Genomic DNA, 21,278 nt, shown 5'->3' with positions numbered 1-21,278 from the left:
GATGTATCAGAGAAAGGTTACATCGAGATGCCTAGCTAGAGCAGTAAGATAGATAGACTGAGAAGGTTTCTAAGCGCATCTTGAATCTTGATAGTGCCACCATGAAAGGCAATATATACTAAAAGAATGGTAAACACCTATTCAGAAAAAAATGAAAATATGTCACTGAATGACACCAAATTAATTTAAGAAAGTCTATAGACGAATAGTTTAATTACTTTTATTTAAGTGTCATAAAATTCCTGGAAAAATAAATGCTTAGCATAATTTTTGAGCTTTTTAAAAAATAATAAATGTTGAAGCATTTTCAAAATACATATTTGTAAAATAAACATATTATTAACATAATGTTATATACTTTTGTGTGACAAATTAAAGTCAGTATTCGGCATGCAGGAAGCCACTTTGTTGTCATGCAACAAAAAAATACAAATAACATTTTTTTCCATTGTAAGTGCCTCACCACAAAAATTTTTTTTAAGTGAGGAGTGAGTGAGTTTTTGTGCTTATCAATATTAACTGTCACAAAAACTGTTGATTGAACTTAACTTGTATTGAACCCAGAATATTCCTCTACCAGCTCTATTATTAAGCAATGTCTGGACAGACACGGTTGAGGTCAATTCAATTGGTCACCTCACAAACCAGCATAAACAAGGTCATAAATAAGCATCTCTGTGTGTGGCAAACATAAGTGATGGCCTGTGTGTTTATACTGTTGGCTTGCTGAGAATATCTGCTTTTTCACGACACCTTCATCCACGAGAAACACACAACAGCTTGTTCTTCATCACTGCTGTGGTAAAGCTACCGTCTGTCTAAACAAAGATCATAAGAAACAAAACATGAGCACTTTAAGCCACTGAAATATTTTGCAATTCACCATATAATAAGTTTGAACCAGGATGACTCAATGATGAAGCAATGACCCAGAATGTGTGCTTTTGAAATACAATGAATAGGTTACACAATATAACACTCAATCCATGAGCACACCATCCAGGCATCCAATGAAATGCAAGGCCAAAAATCAGGCCTGTGCAATGAACAAAACATTTGAGGTTTAAATATAGAACCTTTTATTTACATTGAGTAAATAGTGTTGAAAATTTAAAAGAAGGCTTAAATACCAAATACCATTTAAATAGTCAATAACACTTTACATGCCCAAATCCAGTGACAATGAAAAATGTCCTTGTTTTGTTGTGTGGTGTTATTCTTCTTCTTTTTTAATATTTTCCCTTATAAGAAAGAGTTCAAGTATAAAAATTCTCAACAGTGTAAAATAGCCCATCTGATGCATATTTTAAGCAATAGAAGCACAGCATCCATCCTCGACATTGACAAAACATTCTAGTGTATGAAGCAGCATGTCCCTTAGGTTTCGCCAGGTCTTTTGTCCTTTTTTTAAAGTCTTTTAAACAGTTCTGGATATGACAAATGGAGATAACATGCTCGAAACAGCAGGCCTCCAATAAAATAAATGTCATATGATAGGCATTAAGCCGATATTTAATGTCATGTTCCAAATGTATAAAAAAATAAAAATAAAAAGATTTGTACAGTGCACATACAGAATTGTATCTTAAATAAGTCCTACACCAACATTTTTGGTTGAGTATGTTAATAATACTACAACTAAGCCTACTCAATAACTTAGAATAATATGCCATGAGATGAATACATTATATCCATACAGTACCGCTTCCAAGCCTGTGATCTTAGAGCGCAACATAAGTCAACTCAAAATAAATATCTTAAATAGCAGATCTCTTTAAATAGCATTACAAATGTAAGGCACACAAAGAACCCTAGTCAGCATGGATTCGGATCCTTTCCCTATAGTGCTGTTCTGTAAAGAGTTGCTCATTGAAATACATAGACCTTATTACTTGTGCTGGTGCTCAGACATAATTCTTAGTGAACATATAAAGACCAGGCAGATAGCGGCTCGTTGGTATAGGGTGAAAAGCTTGTGGGAACCCCTCTCCCTTATTGTGGCTCCTCGTCGTGTTCCAGATAAAGATCTGTTGCCGATATTGGGAGGATGCACAGGTCTGTCCTCAAGCTTCCGGACCCTATCTAGGAGGATAAGAAGAGCTGACAGACCCAGAGCAGGATGAAAGTGATGAAACTGTGACAGCTCAACAAACGAGCACCAGTGATCTTTCCAGAGCAATCTGTCTGTGTGTGTGTGTGTGTGTATCAGTGCCTGTTCCTTCCAACACAGCAATTGCTCCTGGATTCTAGTACTAGTACTGAGCAATGCCCCATGCTTTTTTTCCCCACATAGTAATCTTTGTGTGTGTGTGTGTCCTCTCTCGCCCACAGACAGACATTAACACTTAAATGTGTGTATAACGGTGTACCTGTTAGTCCGTGAGTGTTTTGTAAGCATATAATACAATACGTTTCAGTTTTTTTTGTCTTCAAATTGTTTGATGCCCATTGTGGGGGAGCAAAAGAAAATCTCTCCTGTTCCTGCACTTTGTTTTGTCCCCTGGCGGCCTGTTTGCTTTGCATAGGTCAGGAGATCAATACAGGAGTCAGAGAAAAGGGGGACATTCAGCATCAGATAGATAAAAAGGTAGTTCACAATACATAAAACATGCTAACACTGGATCTTTCTCCATTTCGCCACAGTTAGGTCTACTATCCCTGATTGGCAGAGTTTGTCATTTCTAATTCGCTGAAAAATGCTCCATTTCCCTGATGATCAAAACAAATGCACTTGAGAAGAAGACAGAACAAAAAGAGCCCTCAAAAATTGAGAATAAATATAAAGATCAGGGGCCCTAGAATCAAAACAATGTGGGACTTTTCCAAGTGTCTTTCGGAAAAAAAGGTCGCCTACATTAAATGACAGCATCGGGACTAAAGGTTTCGTCTACAACGCACCTATACCACAGTGATTAGTTGCTGCATACCTCCTTTCATAATAAATATCCTACTCTAATATTAATTATCGAAATAAAGATAACATAATAATAATGATAATGATAATAGTAAAAAGCTAGATTCCGTCCATTTCTGCGATCTTTTTTGGGGGGGTTTTGTTTTGTTGTTGTTTTTTTTTCTTTAATCACAGCAAGTTGGAAAGAAATGGGGTTCCCATCTCACTAATAATCTCTCTACCAATTACTATCCCCCTCCCATATGATCCTAGTCTTCCTCCTCTTGCAATCAACCCACAACCAGCAACTATTTTCATCAGCATCCTCTTCATCATCTAGAAGCAGTCGCTGGGTGTCTACTCCCTGTGCATCTCCCATCCGCCTCTTTGGTTGCTATTGCATCCGTTCGGCTTGTAGCTGCTGGGGCTGGTACTGACCGAAGGCCGCAGCTGCGGCTGCAGACCCTGGCGCGGCGGTGGCCAGTGGCTGCTGCATGGTGTAGCCATAGCCGGCGGTAGCTACATAGCCGGTTGCGGCTGGAGAGGCAGCGTACGGGTATTGCTCGTAGGCTGCAGCGGCTGCAGCGGTTGCGGCACTGGCGTACTGTGCGTAGGCTGCACCTGTATAGTCGATGTAAGGTGAAGACGCGGTGGCGGAGGCCGCCGCTGGCTGGATGTGAGGGATGACCACACTGGGCTGCATAAAGGCCTGCGGGTACACGTAGTGAGTGGGGATCCTGTGAGAGACAAATACAACAGCATGTTAGCATTGCATTATGGACACATTCAATACAGAACCACAACCACACCGCGGCCAAGCACCCCATTTCCACAATTCAATAACACCACGGAAATGCCTGCTAGTGATTAGAAATATAAGGTTGCCAAAATAGATATCTCTCCAACAGCATGTTAGCATTGCATTATGGACACATTCAATACAGAACCACAACCACACCGCGGCCAAGCACCCCATTTCCACAATTCAATAACACCACGGAAATGCCTGCTAGTGATTAGAAATATAAGGTTGATAGATATCTCTCTATACAAGTGTAATTTCTATGCCATTAGCGTTACCAAATAATTACTGTTTTCAAACAGGTTTTTCCAATATTCCCCTGTGTGTCATTGGTCAAACAAACGTTTTCTCCATACCCAAAGCCATGAAACAGAGCAATTTTAAGGATGAAAGGTATTTAAAAAACGACTCGGCGCGGCACGGCACGGCTCAGTTTGCGTTTCCATTTTAGTTTAGTATGGCTTTAGAATGGGCGGGATTATTCACATGTAGTTATAGTTGCGCTGCCTATACTGCAAAATCAGACTCCTGAAAAACTTTTTCATTCCGCGTCACCCCATCAAGCTCTCGCTGGAGCCGCTCCTCTGCCATCAATGAGAGGAACGTCTGTACTTCCTCAACAGACCACGAAACAACCCCTTTTTGGTTGTTAAAATAAGGTGCGCTCGTTCAAAACGGTTGTGTTTGATCCTTCGCTGGCTGTGCTGATTTAAATCTAGCGGTTCTGTTGTGTTTGTGTCGCAAGTTCAGTGACGCAGGTAGTGACTATTCTCTCCGGGCCAATCCATGATCAGCAGAGTTTACACGTCACGTTTTGGTAACGGTACGGTTCGCTTGGAACCTCAACCGAGGTGGTACTAAGAAAAGTACTAGGTACTGTACCCAGTGGAAACCCCCCCCCAAAAGTGAACCGTACCGTGCAGTGGAAAAGTGCCAAAAGAGAGCAATGTTTTGATAACGCCTCGGTGTTTACACTTCCTGGGCGAATCAACCTACAATTGTCTAAAAATTGTCTGTACGCTAACCTGGGACAGGAGAAAATTATTTAACATTCGAAAAAATATTAAACACCTTTTAATACTTAAAATGCTAAGTTAACAGATTCTGAATCATCGGTGTTAAAAGTCACATGCGTTCAACACCCCTGTGTCCGTCCTATGAAATGGGGGAAGGTAGGACCCAGGAGAAGCGAAGAGGAGATGAGGGGAGCATTGTGAATATGTCAGGGCTACTTTGACAGCTGGACAGTTTTCAAAAAGGGATGTTGCTGGCTGTTTCCCCCTCCGCACTTAGACAATAAGCCTCAGGCTGGACAGCGCACACAGAGGGGCGTTTTGATTAAATAAGCAATCAGGAACAATGAGCCCATTCTGCCTTTCATTATGTACCCCATTGCACTTTCAGAGCGCTTTTCACATTTACTGTCTGCACTACACAGACAGGTGAGAACTTATTAAATTAGTTCAGGGATGATAGAATGCATTGAAATGCCTGTGACTCACTAAATATGATTTAATAAGGCAATACATCTATATTGTAAAAGACAGTGACATCTGTGAGAATTATGAAGAGATTCTTATGAAAAACTATTTGTGATACTATGTGAAATTTTGACTTTAAAGAAACAGGGAACAGTGGATGTTGGGGGAAAAACTATTTATTAAGATGATGTTTATGACTGGAATATGAGCTAATTACTTCCAATATTTCGGAGTTGGTTTGAAAAAGTTCTATCATGGCAACCCTATTTGTAGCACACAACTATATCAATCAAACCTCAACCCCTGACCACCCCAAAAACAAAATCCAAAACCTCGAAATGAAATGAAAGAAAATAAGCATTACACAGGCGTCAAGAAAAAAAAAAAAAAAAGGCAACAGTACGTATTACCAACATCAGCTTAAAACAACACAACCACTCACATAATGCCATAAATGAGAGGACTGAAACCTTAATTCCTTTTTCTCACTCAGGTCAAAGGGTAAAGATGCTCCTATGAAATCTTTCATAGATGCCTTGCCAGTCTGAGGTGACAGCAGGGATTTTGTTAATATAGACTACCATTAGAGTCATACACAAAAGAGTCAAACACAGTGAAAACACACTCTACATACTGTAGGCTTCAAACATGGAGAAGTTTACATTCAACCTGCACAGGCACCACGACACAAAAACATCACCACACATAAGTGACTATTCACTCATTTAATAAATAAAATACTTCGCTAATTTAAAACAAGGTGCACACTTAAAATATTAAACAAACACATTTATTCTGTGACTTAAATATGTATCAGTGCCAGAAATGAACTAATTATTATTAAAATTAATTAACCACCAACAATTTAATTATTACCAATTAAGGGACAATATTTGCCCACCGGATTTTACGGGCATTTTTTACTTTTCTGGGGGCACAGTTTCAATTAAATTAATTAAGTAACAAAATTAGTAATTAGAATAATTAGATGCATGAGAATGTTACCAATCAAATCAAAAATCAATAAATTGAAATTGCACCAAAATACGACAACAGAATATAAGCAGAGCTTGTCCATGCAAAAGTAATTCTGGGTAGTTGCTATGGCACTGCTATGCGGTTGCTAAAGAACTGTGGCTGGTCACTAAGGTGTTTTTGACTCTGGACTGTATAAAGAATAGCTTAAGTTAGTAGCAAATAAATAAATGGAATAAACCTTCTAGCTCTTAATGGATGTAGCTAAGCACATCTTTAAGAAAGAAAATCCAAACATTAAAAAAAAAATACATATATAGGTAAAATGTAATACTCTTGCTCAGTGCGTGTCTGTTACAACATGGACTAATATTAGGTTGGTCTATTGGTTTTTAGTACATTGGGTTTCATACCGAACACTCCGTCTAAAAGCAGTACCAAGTTTCAGAGAAATGACAGAAACCTTAAGCAAACACTTTTGTGTTAAATAAAGTGCAGCTGACTCAAGACAAAGTCAGTGTAGCTCTTTCAGTGTGAGTGACAGGGAGGGCTGGACGCTATTTTCTGCTTCCTCGGTCATTCCACACTAGAACGCCATTTTCTAAACGGAAGAAGATTTCACCTTCTAGATCTTTATCTATTTGTCTAGCGAGCCCTTAAGAAAATACTACACATCTGATCGGTCTTTTTTTTTTTCATGTCTCAAGTCACATGACTATGAGCCAAAATAATCAGTGATTTATACAAAGAACGTACTCCCATTGACAACTGGTTATCAGGTTCTTTCAAATAGAGATTAAATTAATTGTTGGTTCTGTGCTGCTCAAGAGCAACCATAAATATATCAATTTCTCCATCTAGACCACTGCAGCCCAGGAACTTTGAGGTTTGTGTCTACATAAAGGTCAATTTTGGAGTTCCAAAGATCTAAAAGTCACCTGTTGTCATCTGTGAAGATCTCAGCTGTGCAACTCAGCTGGGCAACAAGACCTAGACTTACATATTCTACACACTTTGGACAAATTCAAGGTTCAAGGTTTCTTTATTAATACCTGAAGGTAAATTTGTTGTGCAGACAGGTAATTGGCAAGATGCTCCTTGTTGCCATGATCTGGTTAGGTTGTTTTTACACACTGTGTGTGATAATGTCATATTTAACACTGAACTCTTGAGAAACTCTACAAAGAAAGTTGCAGAACTGGCATGACTTTGCAAATTTCAAACCTGGCCTATATATTACACAGTCCCAATTTGACTACAAACACCGTTTGGTTGCGTTTGGCCCCTGAACAACCTTTTCCAACCGCTTTGAGGTCAAAGTATGATGCCACTGTTCTTTTGACACGCAGCTTCCTGACAACACCGTCAAAAAATGCCTTAACACAGTGCACTAGTGCTAGGCAAGAGGTGCCATCTCAGCAGCAATGTGGCGCATGTTGGGCCTTGTTGAGTTTATCTTGAAGCTAAATGTCAGGAGCTGCCCAGCCCCCCAAGCCGAGAGAGTGTGTGACAGTGACCGGAGCCAGAGAGAGAGAGGGAGAAAGAGAAAGACAGTGTTAAAGAGCGAGAGAAAGCTTCATGCGACTGCAGTGTCAGCACTGCAGCCTTTGTGCAAAACAATGGTGAAGCTTGTTTTCTTTAACGCCGCACGGGGCCATGTGACGAAGGCTCATTCAGGGGGCTGTGGCATCCAGACATTTGTTTGTCACAGCAGAGGGCTCACAACACTGCAAACACATGCATGCATGTCACAAAAAGACACACGTTCACCCACACGCATACGCACACACTGTGGAATCCTCCACGGATTACATAATGACACTGCACGCCTGCCAGATTTTTAATATGCCTTCTGATCTTACAGAAGATTGTCAAGCTGCTCTGTAAACTGTTGTTTCTTTGTCTTTACACACTACACTACTGTTCAAAAGTTAAGAAATTAACTTTTACCATTCAGCAAGAATGCATTAAATAAAATTTAAAAAAGTGACTGTAAATACGTATATAATTTTGCAAAAGATTTCATTTAAAAAAAATTTTTTTTTACTTTCTATTCAAAGAATCCTGAAAAAAATTTTTTTTTTTTAAATATTAAGCAGCACAACTATTTTCAACATTGATAATAATAAGATTTTTTTTCTTGAGCAGCTAATCAGCTATTAGAATGATTTCTGAAGGATCATGTGACACTAAAAAATGGAGTTGTGGATGCTGAAAATTCAGATTTGCCAAGACAGGAATAAATCACATTTTAAAATATATTAAACAGAAAACAGCAAGTTTAAAATAATAAATACAGTAATATGAAATTATAATATAAAATAAAGCAGCCTTGGTGAGCTTGAGAGGCCTCTATCGAAAACAATTTTTTTTTTTTAAAGAAAAGAAAAAAAGACCAACCTCAAACTTTTGAACGGCAAACTTGCATGAGCCGGTAATAGGCACAGTTACAAAAGTAATAAACTCATAAATAGACAATTCTATTATCATTTACTCACCCTCATGTCATTCCATGCCTGTATTTTCTTTTTTCCGGAAACATAAAATAAGAAGTGAGATCCGAGATGTTCATTTCCATATACAGTAAAAATTAACTTAAATGATTTTAGCAAATGGCTGCAATATAACAAAGAGTGAAAAATTTAAGGGGGTCTGAATACTTTCCGTACCCACTGTACATGGTGATTTTTAATGCCAAGCACCAAAATGGCAAAAGAAGCACTATAAAAATATCACAAAACAGACTCGTAATCTATACTTCAAATCTTCTGAACCTATTCAATAATTCTGTGTGTGGAACAGAATTTAAGTTATACACAGAAAAGACACAAAAGATCCCATTGTATAAGGTGTCAATGCTTAAATACGCTAGTTTTGCAGTTCACTTTTAGCAAATAACTACTTAAATGTCTTTTCATCACATAAAGCCATCATATGGCTTCAAAAGACTTGGAATATAGCGCAATCATTAAGATGCTTTTATAGTGCTTTTTTGTCCTTTTTGGAGCTTGGCAATATAAAAATGATCCACTTTAGTTGTATGGAAAAGAACATCTCAGACATCTCATGCTGCTTTCCAATCTCTTTTTGCATTTTACTGAAGAAAAAAAATATACAGGAACAATAAGTGGCTGAGTAAATTGGTATATTTTTGTTTGGGTAAACTACCCCTGGTTGGTTTCGTTTTCATACAGAAATGGTCAACAGGGAATTTATAAGGACATCATCACTTGGCAGCAGGACTCTAGAGACTCTGGATCCAATGCAGGATGCCTTATAGGGCTTGACAGTGGAGAAACAGTGAGAGAGCGAGAGCTGAAAAAGGAGGAGAAATGAACAGACACGATGGAGAGGTGAGAGAACGGTACGTGTCTCTGTGTTGTGAGTGTGACAGGATGCCCAATCAGTGAGCAAAATAAAACCGCAACGTGCAAGTTTGTAGTCGGACTGTTGGGTTGGCGTGAAGAGGGATCAACAATGGCACACAAAACAAAACGGCACTCACTCCAATAACAAGACACCAGAAAACACAAAAAAGTGAAAGAAATAAAATAAAATAATGATCAAAAACACAAGCTCCAGCAATAAAAAAAAATAAAAAGTGAAGAAAATAAAAGGAAGCAAAGTAAAATCACACTTTGCTCAGTGGCAAAGTTATCACTCCTCCACAACACGGAAATTCAGCACCCCAAACTAGCCTTTTTTCCATTAAATTAAAAAAAGCACACAGTTAAGCTATCAACACCACTTCATAACTGTAAAAAGGCACACACAGCTCTATGTACTATTAAAAGTGAAAGTCCAAACCAAAATAAAACCAACATACATGCATCTGTAATCACCATTTTCGAGCTTGTTTGTGTGTGTTTGAGTCTACAGGTACTGTAGCTACAGATCTGCACAAAGCTCTCAGAGCTATTCCTCAAACCACCAGCTATCTTAACCCAAATCGAGCCTGTCGGACCAGAGAAAGATAGACAACATTGAGTCAGGCTATAGTGTCCAGTGTAAAAGATCTTCTTTCCCTCTCTCTCTCTCTCTCTCTCTCACACACACACACACACACACACACACACACACACACGTAAACACTCTCAACATCAATCAAAGTATTAAATAAGATTCAGTAATTATGAATAAGCATTTGAACATCATGTCTTCCCTATTATCAATGTATAAAAAACCTTTTGTTCATGTGATTATGAACTCTGTGAGTTCATAATCTGGTCCTTAAACTGGTTTGATGTTTAAAACTACCACTGAACACCTACATAATCAATTTTTTCACAGTTCTAGGTGTTACTGTTACTCACCCATATGGTCTTTGGATGAAAGCAGGGTGAACCTGAGGGACACCGAAAGTAAAGCCTGCACACAAAAGCATTAAATAGCATGTTAACATTGCTCTTATCATTTTTACAAAACGACAAATGTTATAATCCCAACTAAATCTGCTAAAGATAAAGATTGGTGGAACTGCTGTTTTGAACAAGTTTGCCAAGTCAGTGGGACTGTACACATGAAGTACAATAGCTTACAGTCAATCACATCATTACATCTCTAATCTCCTTTACAGTTACTGTTTACCATTAATTAAGCCCTGAAAACCTTAGGTAAACATCAGTGCATGTACAAAGAAAGAAACTACACAACTGAAAAATGCCAATGCTTTTGCAGGAAAATAAATCTATCTGCGCTTTGTCACCCAAACCTTGTTGGTCATCCTTAGTCATTGTGTCAATATATAAAAGAGCGATGCAGTTGTTAACCAATGGCTTCCACTCATGAACATTATCTTCTTTGCTCTTCATAGCAACACATAGAAGCCTCACCTGGCTGCATCACCCGTGGCTTGGCTCCGAGATAAGCCAGGTTAACGTTGGCTTTCCTGCCATCGATGATGGGGTTGGGGTCCTTACAAGCTCTGTCTGCAGCAGAGCGGTCTGCCATAGTCACCTAGTTTAAAATAGAGAAGTGTGGTGCATGAGAGATACAGAAGCAACAAATGCTCTAAAAACTAAAGGGATATTCTAATTCTGGCAACATAAATATATATATATATATCCAAGCATCAATGACCCTATTCGGTACTAAATAGCCAGAGAAAGCCATTGCAGACTTCACATAATTGCTTTAAACACCCTCATGACCTCTGCCCCAAATGAGGCTTTAAACACAAGATGGTGTGCTTTACTTGGTGTTTACTTATTTCTAAGATGTCTGGTCAACAAAATCATTAAAGACATTTAGGTCACTCAAGGTTTTCTATGTCTAATGTTGGATATTCTCGTGAAGCAGGCAACAGGTTTATTATGAAATCCACTTAGGGTCCCTTAACTGCTGCTGTGTGGACTGTCAAAACTTTACAAGTTGGCTTGTTTACTCAGTCGCTGAGGAACTCTTATCGGGGTGCTTCTAGTCAAACTCGACAGCTGAGCCAACAAGGCCCTGTTTAAGACTTCAGCTGTGCACTTTATTCGATCAGGAATATTCTGATTAACATGTGGCTTAAATGTACACTCCGTGTATTTTAGATTTAAAGGGGCCGTTTACTCAAAAATTATTACCCGCATAAATGTCTTAGAATACAAAAGGAGATGACGGTCTCAGTCAGAGTTCACTTTCCTTATGTCTTTTCTTACATAAAATGAAAGTGAATAGGGACTGAGATATTCAGCCTAAGATTTCGTTTGTGTTCGCCAGGACAACATGAGGGTGGGTTAATGGGAGTTAACTGGGGTGAACTGTCCCTTTTACAGCACAGGTTTCAATATCAACCAGTAAAAGAAATGCAAGCAGATAGTGTAAAACAATTGTAAAAGTTTGAAAGGTTTAGCGGCCACTTACTAAAGATATGAGTCGTCAAGCACGCGCGTTACGCAGAAACAAAGTGCGTTTGATTATAAAAGTCGCCTGCATTAGATCTGGTGAGTTGCAATTTAAGTGTGTTGTGTCACGCTGTCACACAGCCGTGGCGCAAAATGTTTGCTTCAAAGTTTACGTTTGACAGCCTCTAACGTCATAGTGGGAATACTTACAAATCCATAACCCCTGGACTTTCCAGTCTGTCTGTCGGTAATCACCACCGCTTCTTCTATTTCGCCAAACACTTCAAAATATTTCCTTAGACTGGAATCCGTCGTATGATACGGAAGACCACCGACAAATATCTTGGTATAAGTGGTGTCCTTTTGGGTGGTATGCATCCTCACAAAAATGCTCAAGTGCAAAAAAAAAATAAAAAAATGTCGATAGTGCAATTTAGGACTGATAATGACCGTACCACCCCGTTAATATTCCGTTAAAATATTCACTAGAAGTTACAAAAAGCGATTGCTGAGAAATATAAAACGCACGCTCGCAGATGGGTTTAATGTCAGAGGTAGATTAATGTGGTAAATAGCCTAATGTGGAGCGGATTGAGCCAAGGATCATCAGGTGGGTCAAACTCCTCTTCCAAACTGACGTGACTTCTAAAAAGTGCGTGTGACCCATTCCTAAAAGCACCCGGTTAAACCACACCCAGATCACTCTGAGGGAGGTACGAGCACGCTTGACCCCACGCCCACTACACGCGCTGAACAACAGCTGGACGGCGCACAACGGGCATCTGTGTGCCTTTGTTCAAGAACTGTAGACATTTCACACAGTTGTTGTTTTAGTAAATGCATGTCAATTTGTGTATGATAGGAAAACAATACTCCAAACGCCACACTTTTCTAACAGTAAGCTTGCTCATAAAAAACAGATTAAACCAAACATGTGATTTTATGGTTTTAACTGGTCTCCCAGCCTTGCCAAGCTGGTCAGCAAGCTGGTCTCCCAGCCAGACCAGCTGAAAAAATGTTCTAAAACTCTAGAAGGTCAGCCGAATACTGCCTGAGATCCCTATAAAACCAGCCTACAGACCCGGCTGGAAGACCAGCAAACTGTGCTGGGTTAAACCAGATTATGCTGGTTTAAACTGTCCCCCCCCCCCCCCCATATTTGTGGCTTCCCTTTTGCCTGAAGCCACAAATATGGCTTCAGGCAAAAACAAAACATGACAGCGCAGATCTGTTACAAATAAACTTAATTGCTAAATTCAAAAAGGCAGACAAGCAATATGGCTGACACAAATTGGGTTAACTCCATATGACCCAATGCATAAGAAAAGAACAAAAGAATGACTTTATACATTTAAAAAAAAAAAAAGTAATTTGTAGCATTTTTGTCAATTGTTTTTATTTATTCTTAAAAAATATATATAAATAAATATATATAATTTATTTAGGATTTAAAATGTATTTTATCCTCTTTTGGCCCCTTCAGGACATAGTGTTGATGACACTAATCAAGGGTGAGCTTGATATAAATATAGCATTTTAACATATCTTTTTATGGCAAAATGGCAAATAGAAAATATGGCTGAATCAAAAACTCAGTATGGCCCATGGAATCTATCGAGATTTCACGAATTTAGAAAAATTCAAGCAAAATGCTGCTAACAAAAATGTTTCCACACACCTTCTGCACTTGGTCACTAATAATAGACATAGCTAGCTGTAGATAAGCACAGAAACAAACCAATCATATCTTATTAGGCTGATCTTGTCCATTGGGACAACTTGGCAGGTGGTGGGTAAGAGATAAAAGAGTTCTTCAGGTGAGGACTCAAAAACAGAGGAGCATACACAGCTGTGCTGGAGAATGGACACGTTTCAAATGCTCTCTCTCATTGAAACTAAAAACAGAGTGAGTGTCTGGACATGTTATCTGCATCCCTCAATGAGTATCTGCAGCATAAAAGCACTCATTTTGTGTAGTCAACACCTTTCATTTCTTTTTACACTTTTTTTGAAATTTGAACATTTTTTATCAACATTTTAATAAATATAATATATATATATTTCTATTTATTTTGTTCAGTGGTCACCATTTGATTAGAATTATTTCACCGTCTTTAATACATTTTTAGCATTTTTGTAACATGAATTTGTAGAAATATGCAAATGTCTCTACTTCATACTGCTATTTATTGCAACATCAAATTAAAATCAGTTAATAATGAATTAAACGTATAGTATAGCATTCTAACGTTTCTTTGACATGTGAAAGGCGCATCTTTACAACAATCACCGACAATTACAGCTGCTGATGTCAGACCATCCCGATCTCTTTTAGGACAAAAAGAACAGACTATTTTCTAGGTCTCCATATAATTGGGAGGAACGTGATATGTCACCAGGTAAATTATTAAACAGCCTTTTCATTTAGACCATACAACGTCCAAAGCACTTGGGTGATGGAGTTTTTGTGGAAGCTTGCAACCCGAGAACTAGCCTGTGTGGTGTGACCCGCCAAGCCATGTGGAGATCCTGACGCCCGTGGATGGATAACTGAGGCTTTATATAAAAAAATGTCAGGTAGGAACTCGATCGAGAGCATCCATGAGTCAACTCATTTATTCATGCCGGGCCACACGCTCATTAAGCTGCGAGTGGAGGCGCTGCAAGGGAGATGGCTTTGTGTTTCAGCACAGCTACAAAAGGAGGCCTATCTTCTTTCAGGAGCTTGTCTACATTTACCTACAAGACATTGACTTAATCGTTTTTCCTGTACAGTTTTATGGGCACCCACTGCATAACTTGATTGGCAATCAATTTCATAAACTTTCCATCGGAAGGAATATTCTGGGTTCAATAGACAAAGCTAAATTGACAGCATTTGTGAAATAATGTTGATTTCCACCGAAACAATTTTGACTCGTCCCTTTTTTTCTTAAAAAAAGCAAAAACCAAAGGTTCTGCAAGGTATTTACAATAGAAGTCAAAGGAGCCAATTTTAAGGATTTAAAAGCAGAAATTTGAAGCTCATACTTTTATAACTGACATTCATTTTTATGTTAAAACTTTGAACTTGGTAAAATTGGTATTGTCATTTTTACAGTTGTTTAAGTGTTTTAGGTGTTATGTTGTCATGGCAGCGAAGTTGTAAAATTGGATATAACTTTACATAGAAAATTTTTACGTGTTTTTCCACAGTAAAATCATGTTTACACCAGTGTTTTTTTTATAGTTTTTTTGTTGATATTTTGAATTAGATTTTGTTTTTATTTTCTGCTTTCAAAGTTTCAGTAATTTTGTCATTTTTATTAGTAGGTTTATAGGTATATAGGTTATATAAGTTTTATTAATATTTCAGTTTTAGTTTAGTTATTTTAGTACATCAAGTTAAACTAAATGAAAATGAGAAATGTTGCCTTGGAAACAAGCTGAAATAAAATAAGTTTAAGTTTTTTTTATATTTTATTTTATTTCAGATAAATTATTTTAAGTAATGAACATGTTTTTAATAGTATTAATATTTCAGTTTTAGTTTAGTTATTTTAGTACATCAAGTTAAACTAAATGAAAATGAGAAATGTTGCCTTGGAAACTAGCTGAAATAAAATAAGTTTAAGTTTTTTTATATTTTATTTTATTTCAGATAAATTATTTTAAGTAATGAACATGTTTTTAATAGCTTTAGTTTACTATAATAACCCTGGTTAACACACATACAATTCTATTGATTCAATTCCATTTTAAATGCCATTAAAATTTCTTTTTTACACCGAATAGTACTGTTGATTTAGCTTAACTTGAACCCTTAATCTTGAATCCAGAATATTCCATAAAGTTAATGGATATAACCTGTCTTGTTAGTTCTTCTCCTTTTCAAGTTGGGGTTACACTGACGGAATAGTTTATAATAGACCTAATGCTGATTTTGTAGGGCAAACAAAAAGAACAAGAGACTACCGAGAGATTTTGGAGAGCCCTCAACACAATCCACCTGTCAAACACAGTCACTCACTCACACAAACACACATTTAAGGCCTTCAGAGGTCATTGTTCTAGCGGACAGCTGAACGGCTTTGAAAGCCACACACACATACAAGTCGTAAAAGGTTAGGGTTGAAAATTCTATAACCGTATGCTTCGTTTATTTGGATAAAGTCAGGTGAAATCTAGTTGCGCGGCACATATGTTTTAGTGTTTGAGTCTGTGATGCTAATTTTCATATGGAATCATAAAAGCCTGTCTGACAAGAGCCAGTTTGAATAGTGAGGCATTACTGCTTTGATAGAGGGTGCATTTTCAAATGTAACAGGTGGGACCTGTCGGAATGTCAGTGCAGGCAGACAAATCACTGGCAGCTGTAACAGCACACACACACACACACACACACGACATGTTTTTAAAGTGATCTAGTTTTATATAATTAGCAAATTGCAAGAGGCCTAGTTACTTAAGACAGTTACACCATCATACTTACAAAGAGATAACATGCAAAGAAAACAGCAGAGAGCCATCTCAGATTTCCACTGTTTCCAAGACAGAAAACAATTTCCCATTTCAGCCTACTACATAAACTAAGTAGCGCCACCTTGTGGACAGCCATTTTACCTTCATTGGAAGGTACATAATTGCAACTGAGTGTTTAAAAGAATATACTGATTTTTGGACAAAATATCTCACAGATTATTCTAATAACTGATTGCATATAAAAGTAGTTTATATGATAAACTGTACATAAAAAGTTTGGGGTTAGTAAAAAATTTATACTTTCATTCAGCAAGGATGCATTAAATTGATCAAAAGTCACAGTACAGACATTTATAAATTAATGTTACAAAAGATTTCTATTTCAAGTAAATGCTGTTCTTTTGAAATTTCTATTCATCTAAGAATCCTGGGGGAAATGTATCATGACTTCCACATGAAGATTAAGCAGCATAACTGTTTTCAACGTGGATAATAATAATAGAAGATGTTACTTGAGCAAAAAAATCTGCATATTAGATATATTTCTATTTTTACTGTATTTTTGATCAAATAAATGCAGCCTTGGTGAGTACAACAGACTTTTATACAAAAACATTTAAAAATCTTACTTGCCCCAAACTTTTGAATGGTGTATATCGTACAAGAATAATGTTCTTAAGATTCAGAGCATATGAGCACTGAAAGAAATATCTCATTGGCAACTAACTCATACATATAGATCATGCTGAATTGTTAACCCTTCTAATCATTGTTCTGCTACCTACATAATGCATCAACCTGTTTACACTTATTAGGCACATATTTCCATTTCTTTTTCTATATAATAATGTAAAACCCAAGCTCAGAATTTGATCTGAGCCATACCCTGTATTAAAATAAACAAGATTAATAACGTGAATAACATGTAAAGTGCATGTGCAACTCTAAGAATGTACATTAGGAAACATCACTAGATCAAGCTGCTTCTGTATGTATGGAGGCAGGTTATCCTGCATGTGTCATTCTGAAACACACATAAGCAGCAGGTTTAAAATCCCTCATCTTTGTCTTCAGTCTGTTGGAAGGTGGAGTCATTTTCCAGTTCTGGGGAATCAGTAAGCCTTTGGTCCTCAGACTCTCCATTGATTGGCATCTGTAGCTGTTTGGTTCTGGTTGGGACAGGAAGCTGTTCAGAATGGAGCAGTTCCGTGAGGTCGAGTTCCCGCTCCGCGGTCACTGGGGCAGCGACACGCGGCCGCGCTGATTTAATCCTCAACCTGTGTTTCAGGTCCTCCTCTTTCTCCTAAAACAGATGTTTTAGCCATATATCATAACGTTGTGCCACATACTTATGCTAATACAATCTAATTGCAGCTCAACAAACAATTAGATCAAATACAGTGTGCTGAATATTAGTTAAGAGATTTTAAATGCATTAAAAGTGAATGAATGATAAATGTCATTTGGTTCTGCTTTACCTTTCTCCTCTCCTCCACTTGTCTCATCTTCATCTCAATGTCTTCCTTTCTGGTGACTTCTTGTTCTTTGCTAATTTTCAGTGACTCTAGCCGAGCGGGTGGTCTTCTCCTTGGCTTCCCAAATTCATCCATCTAACAGACATTATAAATGTTTGTTGAAAGTATTGTGCATACACACACAATATGAAAGTTCAATTACAGATTTTTTCTTGTCTTGTCTTGTAATCAAGCGGTTTATTTTGGAAAAATTATCAGCTAAAATATATGATCACACATATTACATGGCAGTGTACCAAATAAGTAAATAAATATGTCATATGTAGTTCTTAATGAGGCTAGATGGCATAACATGGATGAAAACGAGGCTGTGAGGGATAGACTTACAGTATTTACAATGGCACATGTAATAGATCATGTATTTTTCACAACTCACAACTTTCTAAACTCTTATGACGTTTTTGTCTACTGAAATGTATTTATTTTTTCAGAAAAACAGTTGTTCTTGTATGTTGTTAAACATTAGTTTAATCCAATAAACACTGTACGTCTTTCTCTCAAAGGTCTATTGATTTAGGTTAAAATTATTTCATTTTGTGAAAAAACACAAGACATGGAACTAGTATAAGAGTTGGTTGCCAGTAACAATGGTCAAATACACAGTTTAGAGCTCATTACACAAAAAGATTTGACTGCAGAAAGTCACAACTGACCAATCAGGTTCAAGTATTTTAGAGAGTCTTGCAATAATAAAGACTATTCCAGTAAGGATTATAGGCATGCAAAATATTCTTCACTGTAAGAAAAACATCTGAAGAAAAAGGTTTCGGGTATTTCCTGTAACCCTAAAACTCAACACAACGCAATGCGTAATTCAAAATACAGGTTAAACACCTGTGAACAATCAATAAGAAATATTCCTTCATATTAACACTCTGCCCTGCTTTTACAGACTTTTCTTAGAGTGTTGTTTAATGTGGGAAAATGTAATATTTGAGAAATTATAGCAGCATTATTTAACACTTTTTATATTTCAAGATTTACACTTTTCAGCCCTCACCATGATGTTGTAGGCTTCCCCACTTCCTCCGTGTCTTGGCTGAGCAGGAATGATTCCTTGAACAAGCAGTTGCTCCAGGATCTCACCGGACTCAGGCCTCTCTTCAGTTTGCTGGGCCAGTCCAGGACTCTGGCCTAGATTTCACACAACGTGTAGGTCAAAATAACTATTAGACTTAGTTCATTTCCTACATTCTATTTTATATTTTTTATTCAATTTCAGCTTTCCTCTGAAAGAACTCAAAGTTGGTCAGCAGTTTTTGGTTCATTTAAAGTGAAACAACATCAAGCTGTTCTAAGAATTTCTATCTAACCTTGTAGCGGTGGCAGGACTCTAGGTACAGATCCAGGCAGAACCGATGGCTCTGCTGCTTCCAGACTGACCCCGCTATCTGTGGTCATTTTGGACACTGCAGAGTCACCTCGAGAGCCTCCCTGAGCCACAACAAAGTCCAGAGTTTCGGTCTACAAAATAAAAGCAAAGTAAGTCAGATAGAAGTCTGCATATAACAGAACACTTGACTGCCTAAATTGTTTGCTTGTCTTGTATTGTGTCTTGACCTAGTTTACCTGGTCTGCTGGCTGGTTTTTGAAGGATTTGGGAATGGGAAACCAGTTGAAATCAGCTAAAACCAGCTTAAGCATTTCATTTTGTTTAATTATTCATCTAATTCACCTAATATAGACTATTAAATATCACAGTTGAGGGAACAACAGATATCTTCATCAGTTTCCTCATATGTTTCAACATATTATAACCACTACCAACTCGCTAATATTCAGTTTTTTAATTCATATTTTACATCATTATAAATCGAATAACAAAAAGACTACAGCTGACCTCATTTCCGTTCAGACTGCTCGGTTTTACGGGTTCAACCACCGTGATTTTGGAGCTCCCACAGCCCATGTTTATTGCTCAGGACAGCGCAAGCTTTCAATGCGGCTCCGGAACTACTTGATCTGTGTAAAGTTCTCAAACACTGTCGCATTCCAACACATGATCTAAGATCTCGCAACCATCGTCGTCATGGACTCTCTGTGTTGCTACGATTCGTTGCTACAATAAATCTGACCCCTTTCCAGAGGTCACGTAACCTGTTATGTTGCCTTGGCTCTACGCTAGTCAATAATAAAACACGGGGTTCTACTGGTAATTTATTATTCGAATAAAAGTGGCATCAACAGATTTCAGTTAATTAGTCACTAGTTTATTTCATTAGAATTAAAAAAACTGACACCAAACACTGTTTTCTTACTATTGGCAACCAAGCTAACTTTTAATTTAATTGTAATTATTATTAATATTATTAAATCTGTCTATATAAAAGTAGCAAAGTGTAAGGTTTCTGTGTGGTTAAATGTTTCCAACACAGAGATGGAAAAAAAAGAATATCTGTTTACATATTAAGCCTAATCAGTTTCCCTGTGGTCAGTTTTCTGTGGATCCCTTAGGCGGCCTGGGAGCCAGTTAGATGTAATTGTGCAACATAATGGGCCATAATAACCCCAATGGACATGCAGCTCACATGCAGGCAGTGTTTTTATTTCATTTTTATTTGCCTCATTAAATCTCGGACTCTGACTGATTTATCACTCATTCATGCTCAGGTTTTCCACTATTACACAGATCATTTTTCCCATTGCTAGGCCTTCACGTGGTCTTGAACAATAAACAAGTCACTATAAGGTTACCATAAAGTTATCCCACAGAACCCTTTTCAAAATCACATGTGTAGAGCCATATCCTGCGTGTGGGTAACTGTTCTTTAAACTGTATCAACAAATCAAGTTTATTTTAATGTTCTTTTTTGTCTTCTCTTATTGATGTCTTTCTTCCAAATGATCATGTGTTGGCTAGATTTACTGGAAATTTACTGATGATGTGTTGGCTACATTTAATGACATACCTGTCATAAAACAATTGGCCATGGCTTGAAAGATCTCAATAACATATTATATGTCACCTAGACACCTTTCCTCAACTACAACCGTAAAAGATACCCAGCCCACCAAGTGGCACAATTATAGGTCTGGCTAATCAGACTACGTGGATTTTTTGCCAACACTCATCCAAAGATGTAATAAAATTGTAGCAAATCAAATCTAGATTTGATTAAAAAAACAAACAAATCCCCATTTATTCATATATATAAATATTATTGTCAAAGAAAATTGTGCAAATACATATAAATACATAATACATTATATGCAAAAATATAATACTACTTAAAAATTCCCCCCAAAATATATTATCTAAATAATAATAATAATAAAAAGGGAACAGATCTGTTAGCTTGCATA

The 21,278-nt window shown here is 37.4% G+C and overlaps 2 protein-coding genes across 2 annotated transcripts; both read right to left on the bottom strand.

The window, feature by feature from the left end:
- Positions 1 to 1,391: 1,391 nt before the first annotated feature.
- Positions 1,392 to 12,626, bottom strand: LOC107592929 (RNA-binding protein 24). The gene is made up of 4 exons (XM_016282516.1): positions 12,190 to 12,626; positions 10,984 to 11,107; positions 10,465 to 10,519; positions 1,392 to 3,630 (listed from the first exon to the last, which is right to left on the bottom strand). Exons 1-4 carry the CDS (start codon positions 12,355 to 12,357, stop codon positions 3,288 to 3,290), a joined length of 690 nt encoding a protein of 229 aa, XP_016138002.1. The 5' UTR covers positions 12,358 to 12,626; the 3' UTR covers positions 1,392 to 3,287.
- A 4,861-nt stretch (positions 12,627 to 17,487) lies between these two features.
- On the bottom strand, positions 17,488 to 20,062 carry LOC107592927 (stathmin domain-containing protein 1-like). Its single transcript, XM_016282511.1, has 5 exons — positions 19,816 to 20,062; positions 19,289 to 19,439; positions 18,976 to 19,109; positions 17,919 to 18,050; positions 17,488 to 17,743 (listed from the first exon to the last, which is right to left on the bottom strand). The coding sequence occupies exons 1-5, from the start codon at positions 19,882 to 19,884 to the stop codon at positions 17,489 to 17,491; spliced, it is 741 nt and encodes a 246-aa protein (XP_016137997.1). The 5' UTR covers positions 19,885 to 20,062; the 3' UTR covers position 17,488.
- Between the last annotated feature and the right edge of the window lie 1,216 nt (positions 20,063 to 21,278).

The sequence above is a fragment of the Sinocyclocheilus grahami genome, unplaced genomic scaffold, assembly GCF_001515645.1.
Source record: "Sinocyclocheilus grahami isolate Dianchi unplaced genomic scaffold, SAMN03320097.WGS_v1.1 scaffold161.1, whole genome shotgun sequence".
In the NCBI taxonomy this organism is placed as follows: domain Eukaryota; kingdom Metazoa; phylum Chordata; class Actinopteri; order Cypriniformes; family Cyprinidae; genus Sinocyclocheilus; species Sinocyclocheilus grahami.
This window is presented reverse-complemented; position numbering and strand designations above follow the sequence as displayed.

What these genes read in the sequence shown, in the direction of transcription:
- LOC107592929 (XM_016282516.1), bottom strand. Translation starts at nt 12,357, where the DNA reads ATGCATACCACCCAAAAGGACACCACTTATACCAAGATATTTGTCGGT. An exon ending in AGTCCAGGGGTTATGGATTT is followed by an intron (nt 11,108 to 12,189) that starts GTAAGTATTCCC and finishes ATTTTAAACTAG; the next exon opens with GTGACTATGGCAGACCGCTC. An exon ending in TTCATCCAAAGACCATATGG is followed by an intron (nt 3,631 to 10,464) that starts GTGAGTAACAGT and finishes TGTCTCTCACAG; the next exon opens with GATCCCCACTCACTACGTGT.
- LOC107592927 (XM_016282511.1), bottom strand. Translation starts at nt 19,884, where the DNA reads ATGGGCTGTGGGAGCTCCAAAATCACGGTGGTTGAACCCGTAAAACCG. An exon ending in GCAGTCTGAACGGAAATGAG is followed by an intron (nt 19,440 to 19,815) that starts GTCAGCTGTAGT and finishes TTTATTTTGTAG; the next exon opens with ACCGAAACTCTGGACTTTGT. An exon ending in AAGTGGAGGAGAGGAGAAAG is followed by an intron (nt 17,744 to 17,918) that starts GTAAAGCAGAAC and finishes CATCTGTTTTAG; the next exon opens with GAGAAAGAGGAGGACCTGAA.